Here is a 7,452-nt window from a genome sequence, read left to right on the forward strand (position 1 = left end):
TGGAATGTATCATCTTGGTGTATTTGATTGAGTCTTAATAAAGCTTCCATTATCTAAAAAGGTGATAGTTTCCGAAGACTAACCTCTACATACATGCTCATAGCTTTTTAAGGATCTAACCCTTAGTCTAGATAAATACTACGAAAAGGGAGCCTAGAGCAAGGAGCAGTTAATCATACTACTGTGCAATGTATGCAAAACTACTTTACACAAAGGATAAAACTAGAAAATGGTACATGTGATACCTTCAAGGAAGCATCGGTAAAAATGCTACCGCTGTTCTCTTTTTCACCTTGTGGATATAATGAATCCATGTGATTGTTCACATATCAGTGCCACTACACTCTATCAAAACTTGCCTCCCAACTTCAATCGCAAGCTTCGGTCAATCTTCCGCAGCGGTAAGCAACTTGTTCAAATGATTGGCTTGCACTTAAGCATTTACATTTCCGTCTGCATAAGAAATCAGTGGATGAAAGCATTCATCTGATCAGAAACTTTTCGCAAAGAGAGAAGTGTATTATCAAACTCAATCGGCTTCTCTATATCTGATCAGAAACCATTGGCAATGGAAGAAATTAATTGCCAAATTTCAGTAAGCTTCTTTATATCGCGCAGAAACCATTGGCAATGAGAGAAGTTAAACACCAAAACTCCAATCCGCCTATTTAAACCTTATCCAAGACACTCAACAGCAAGAGAAGTGAACTACTAAACTTCAATCATCTTCATTAATGCTGATCAGAAACTATTGGTTGAGATCCATGCAGTGTGTACTTTCGATACAAAGGGTATACTTGGAACTGTCATACTTAGTTGCATTATGACCGAGGCGGTTACCCAAGAATCCAAATTCTGTCTCATCCTCATCATCACTATCTATGTTATTTGGAGTCATCCTATTCTGATAACACCTCCGTCTAAGTAGAAAACAATTAAAATAGTAGCTCACAAGTTCTTTCCTACCCTTTGACTGAAAAAGCATATGGAGACGCTTCCAGAAATTCCTTCCTGAAGATGGGGCATTAAGCTGCACGCAAGCCTTGAAATTTGCTTCCTCTTTATCTGTCCAGGAAAGTGCGATTTCCTCTCCCATACGATCAAATCCCCATGCATAGAAAGCTGAATCAAGTTCACGTCGCAGCTGAAGTCTCCTTTCTGCAACATGAAACCTAACACATTCTACAGATCCTGGAAGGTTGCAGCCACAAACACCTTCTCTACCTTTTCCAACAGGGTTACAAAAATATGATAATTTCCTGTTACCATTTTCCAGAGGCCAGACCTTTGTGCCCAACCATTTCCTGGTTTCTGCATTATCATAGCTTACAGGCAACTCACCAGTCCATTGTGGTACTTGTGCTTGGAACTCAGAGCCCACTGGTGTTTTGTTCCTCTGCTGACTCGTAAAAAGCCAGTTGTCAGAGTTATGATGTTTCCTACTCTCATATTTCGCTTGTCCAATAATGTTGTTCTCTTGCTCCATTCCAATTGAAGGCACATTTATGTTTTCTACAACATTTATCAATTCATTAATATCTGAACCAGCCTGTGGAATGACAAGTTGAATCTTTTTACTGCATTTTTCTTGTTTGTCAATTCCAGTAGTGCTGGAACTCATGCAGCACTTGCAATCCATTGGAAATATTTCCTGCAAACGACAGAAAACAAAAAAGGGGTATATTAGGTGCTAGGACAATATCATGCACGAAAATCACAACGTCATCTATGCAATGGTGTTTTCGGATTTTGCATTTCCTTTGGCAACCAAAAACTGAATGAGTTCGAGAAATTAATAGTTTGATAACAAAATTTAACTAAACTTAATTTGATTTACAAAGTAAACTACAATATTTTTTACATCTGCATTTCCATGCTAAAAACAAAAGAACAACAGCGCAGCACAGTAAATCAGCAAACACAAATTGACCCTTAGAATTGGCTTACAAATCGATTTATATACTGTAGTTCCTTTGGAAACCAAACAAAAACTAAATTTGTGGTTCCATTCTAATTAAAATCTAATTCTATTTGAAGATTTAAGGAAATTGTAGGATGCAGAAGGATTTATGCATAAACTAGGAGTTTTAGGTATGATGGTCAATGTAGACTAAATTTAAGAGCCTTTATACTTCTTTGTCAGTAGATATCGAAGTTCTTGATCATCCAAGATGATGATTCAAACAAAGCTTTTGGGAAATCAGAGTGTGCAGAAGGATTTGCTATGCAGTAGGAGTTGGTTTTGCCATAAACCAAAACATTCAGAGGATATAATTACCATTAATCTGATATAATCTGTAATTTGTATCCATGATGGCATTTGGATCAGTAATCTACAAAAATAAATATGGTTCCTAAGTACTGTTGCTAAACTGAACAGTATCCCCAAATTGAATAGTGAACCAAAGTTGGTAGTGGAGGGGTCAGAGTCTGTGGATTACGCTGCAGTCTGCACCATTTTTGCAGAAATAGAAGTCTAGTAATAGCAAGATGTAAGGAAAGAGTATGTTTCAGTGCCATGAAAATTATAAAAGGATAGGCCCCAAATTATTTGTAACAGCATTACGATGTGTCAGTGAGTTGTAGCAAAAACAGTTTTGTTTGAACAAATCATTACAGCCACCAACACAAATATTCAAAGCAATAATTATATGAGACCCCCATAGGCCTCAATTCCTAAGCTAAAAGATCATAAATGAATACATTGATTACAGTATATAAATGAGATTATACAAGAGGAAACCCTAGAAGCTGGAACAAAAACAAGGAATCATATGATCAGTCTTAGGTGGAGTCAAAAATATAATCCATCTGCCTAGGAGAGAGAATTAGTTAGTATGAGTTAGTCATAAAAAAGAACTTTCTGTATAGCAGCCGAATGCTATTATTATTCCTCAAAGTTATCTTTAATAATATTGCAGATCGACCCAGAGTATTGCTGTTGCCTGTGCGAAACATGGTTCAAGCTGAATTCTGTACTGTTCTGTAAATTCCACAGTGATGAATGCCAGAGAAAGATAAGAAGCAGAGAAATTCAAGAAAAGCTTAGCTAAGATTGAATACCTAAGAAAGATATAGCATGTGAATTATAAGTTGCCTATCTATGGGAGTTTCCACAATTTCATTTCATTATAACTAAAAAAGCTTTAAAAGTATCATTGATAGTTTTCCCATCAGAAAAAGCTTCCAAAATAGAATTTGGAGTGCTGCTTATTGCTGTTTTCCACAACTCGTTTTGATGTAAAAAAAACTTGGATTTATTTGTTTTTTATGCAATGCATATCCTTTGAAATTCAGACACTTAACCATTCTCACAAACTCAATTGAATTTATGAATCAATCAGAACCCAAAGAAAACCTTTAAACTCCTCTAAATTTTATTATTGTGAAGGTATCAAGTTATCAAAGAGCGAAAAGGTATGCATCTTCTTATCAAGATTACTATAGAACATATAAATAGATATCAAATAATCAAGTATTGGAGGTACGATTAGAATGATCATTTTAGCATGTATCAACAATTATAGCCAACTCCCGACTCAGGTAGCAACTTATGTCGAGTATCTAACTATGGCTCAGAAGGGAGGAATTGACGGAAATAATGTTTTCGCCTAGGCTTTCTGTTGGCATTATACTATCTTCCAAACAATCATATCAGTGTAATCTCTAAGAAATACAAATGTACTCTCCAAATTACACTAAAATGCCAAATATCACAAAGATGCGTCAATAAGTTGGTCTATTCTCAACAAGCATTATCAATTGGATTTGAGCAAAAAGATTTAGGCCCTGTTTAATTCCCAAAACAAAAAAATTCACGCTGTCACATCGAATGTTTAGACACATGCATGGAGTATTAAATGTAGGCAAAAAAAAATTACACAGATTGCGTATAAATTGCGAGACGAATCTTTTAAGCCCAATTGTGCCATGATTTGACAATGTGGTGCTACAGTAAACATTTGCTAATGATGGATTAATTAGGCTTAATAAATTCGTCTCGCAGTTTCCTGGCAGAATTTGTAATTTGTTTTGTTATTAGACTACGTTTCATACTTCAAATGTGCGTCCGTATATCCGATGTGACAACCAAACCCAAAAATTTTCCCCAACTAAACAAGGCCTTAATACAATCGGTGAATCATCATAGTTAAGCTAACCTCAATTCAGTTAGTACATCAAAATACGATTAAACAACATGAATGATGCCAAACATTTTGATAAAGTGCTACTGAAGGTATTGGAATAACCTGCATGAGTGCACCATTCATCGTCAGGCTCGAGCGGCGAGCCCTCTTCGCGAACACCGCCTTCCTCGCTGCCAACGCCAACGAGTAGTACCCATTCGCCGAGCCGTTAGCCATGGTGCCTGCCTCACCGCCATTCTCGGCAAGCTCCCTGACCCAATCCAACATCCCAACCATGTCCTCCCTCTTCCTCTTCAAGATTGGATGCTGCAGATCTCCCCCATTGCATTCCAAGAGTGGTTCTTCATTCTCCCTTCCATTGGAATCGAAGAATGGCTCTGGCTTCTTCCTCCCGTCGTTGCCATCCAGGAAGGGTCCATGCGCCTCCACGAGCCTCTGGATCCAGCGGTCCAGGGCGGCGAGGTACTTGTGGTAGATTAGCTTGACGGGCGCGGCGAGGGTGGCGTCGAGGCAAACGGACTCGGCGGCGGAGGCCCAGACGGCGGGGGACGACGACGTCGCGGCGTAGCCGCCGGCGGCGCGGATGGCGGAGAAGAGGCGGAGCAGGTCGACGCGGCTCCCGTCGCCGAGCTTCGCCGGGAGAGGGCGCACCTCGCGGCCGCCCGGGTAGACCTCGCGGAGGAACGCGGCGAGGACGGTGTCGAACAGGTCCGAGGGGGGGCCGGAGGCCGCGGCGTCGCCGATCCGGAGATGGGCGCAGAAGCCGAGAGACTGCAGCTTGCTGAGGATGGAGAGGACGACGCCGGCGGAGTCCATGGGCAGGGGAGGCCTCGCCGGCGGCGAGGTCACGGCGGTGGGCCACGGTGGCGCATTCTTTTTCCCTTTTTTGTGCGAGTTTCGTTGTTTATTTTGGGTTTGGATCTTTCTGGTGTGTTCGGTAGGTGCGGAGTGAATGTTAGTCTAACCATAAAAAAAAAAAAAACTGTAACCATGCCATTATAATTTTCTAAATATCGAATGTTAGTTTAAAAAAATTCTTTCTTTTTCTATTTCTGTTCATCGGTCATTAAATAAATATGATGTAGAATTGTAGATGGATAAGGTCCATGGTTTAGTAAAGATGAGTTTATTTCGCGAAAAGAAAATTTTTGGGTGTCACATCGGATGTTTGACTGGATGTCCGAAGAGATTTTTGGACATAAATAAAAAAAACTAATTTCATAACTCGCTTGGAAACCATAAGACGAATCTTTTGAGCATAATTAAGCTGTCATTAGCACATGTGGGTTAATGTAGCACTTATAGCTAATCATGGACTAATTAGACTCAAAAGATTCGTCAAGCGATTTTCATGCAAACCGTGTAATTAGTTTTTATTTTTATCTATATTTAATATTCCGTGTATATATCCAAAGATTCGATATAACGTTTTTGGAAAGAACCAGGCCTAAGAGGAGATGCCAATTGAGTGAGACGATGAAGACTCCTAAAAGCAAGTTTAATAGTATAGCTAACTACTATTCAAATCATATATAGTCATATACTACACTACTAATACATAGCCCTGTTGACGGTCGTTAGCAATCAGTCTCGCCCGTCAATATTACCGAAATAAGAACTAGTTATGCTCGCAATGCATATTTGTATTTAAATAATATATATTCCACTAGCATTAGGATTACTAATCTCTTGCAAAGAATAAACATAAAATAGAGGAGAATCGACATAAAAATAGATGGTCAATCAATCGGACGATGTCAAGAATCAGACTTGGAAGGATGGACCAAGAACTCAGAAATGACACGATTAATTGGACCAAAATTCACAAGTCCGAAGTGAGCAACAGGAGAGGAGGCCGCCTGCTAGGAACTGGGCCGGTTGGGCCAGCCCAGGGTTTGGCCGAACCAGCCGCAGCGCCGATGGTTGCAGGGTTTGGCTAGACGGCTGGGATTGATCTCCAATGACGGTTGGTGGGTATTACCGACCTTTCCAACCGTCATTACCAGCCTATATAAACCCCCTCAGTCTCTCCATTTCAAGACACACCTCAAGCAAGAAGTTCATTTCATCTCTCAAGTTTAGTATAAGTTTAGTATAGTCTCTAGAGTATAGTGGAACAGAAATAGAGTATAATCTTCAGTCCTCGGAGTCTTCGGAATAATTCGGGTACGGCTCTAATAGCTTTTCTTTCTTTTGTAAGACTTGTACTTTATTTAGAATATTCTTCTTTATACCACTTTGGTATTGTATTACTTTCCGAGTATATGAATACCAAATTTATTATATATCCGAGTCATATTTGTTATGATGCTAGCTTATCTGGGAGATGCAATGGTGTGCGTATAATGATCGTGTATACGATGACTCTATGTTATGACGACGATATTAGAGTAGTATTTGGTAATTTAAGCGTGGTGTTTATATTACTGGATATTATTATTTGGGGTTATATGTTGTGGAAGCGAGGTGGGCCGCTGATGGTGACAGCTCAGTACCGGTTTTCCTCCGCACGTGTATATAGTCCTAAGTTAATTTCCTGGGGAGGGTACTCCTCTGTATTTAACCCTGGTTGGATGGTCATGACGGATTGTCGTAAGAAACTCTGCAATCAGGGGTGGCTTCTCGAAACACCAAGAGGACATCGGAAAGAGGGCATTAGCTAAGTAATGATATAACTAGGATGTATGCATAATATGTTTGCATAATAGAAGTATAGGAATATGATCTTTCTATATTCTTTCCACTTAGCTTAGGTAATTATAAATGAGAGTATGAATGCTTCTGCTTAATGTCACTCTACCAAATTATATTAACCCCTGCTTAGACTTTGGATTATTATAAGTAATATATAAATTATTACTACAGTTCTCTCTATTATAATCTTCCCACAGGATTAAACAAATATGATACCCTTGGAATACTCTCGGGTGAAATGCTACAATGGTATATCCGTGCGCTTGCAGATGAACTTTGTAACAATAATGTACCAGAAGTATTTCTGCATCATTGCTGGGAATTATATTTCTATCAATGTCGTTAAGAAATACCAACAGACCCCAGCTATCATACACACATTGTATCTTGAAGTTCGTGTTGCAGCTGGCTATAAATTTGTAGCCCGCTGCTTTTCTCTCTCTTCTTTTATCTTCTCGATATGTGTTTATAGTTTACTTATAGTCTGCTATTGTACCTGCTCCAAGGGCATCCACAATGTTGAAAAAAGGTCACATTAAGCATTTAATGCTACTAAGTTTTGCACATTTGCCATTGTGGAGATACACCATAAGCATCACCAAGATAAGAT

General features: G+C 39.3%; 1 protein-coding gene across 1 annotated transcript; it reads right to left on the reverse strand.

Annotated features, from left to right (window-relative positions):
• Positions 1 to 23: 23 nt before the first annotated feature.
• LOC127771671 (AT-rich interactive domain-containing protein 2-like) lies at positions 24 to 5,110 on the reverse strand. Its single transcript, XM_052297596.1, has 2 exons — positions 4,251 to 5,110; positions 24 to 1,651 (listed from the first exon to the last, which is right to left on the reverse strand). Exons 1-2 carry the CDS (start codon positions 4,962 to 4,964, stop codon positions 749 to 751), a joined length of 1,617 nt encoding a protein of 538 aa, XP_052153556.1. The 5' UTR covers positions 4,965 to 5,110; the 3' UTR covers positions 24 to 748.
• Positions 5,111 to 7,452: the final 2,342 nt, after the last annotated feature.

This window comes from Oryza glaberrima, chromosome 4, assembly GCF_000147395.1.
Source record: "Oryza glaberrima chromosome 4, OglaRS2, whole genome shotgun sequence".
NCBI lineage: Eukaryota > Viridiplantae > Streptophyta > Magnoliopsida > Poales > Poaceae > Oryza > Oryza glaberrima.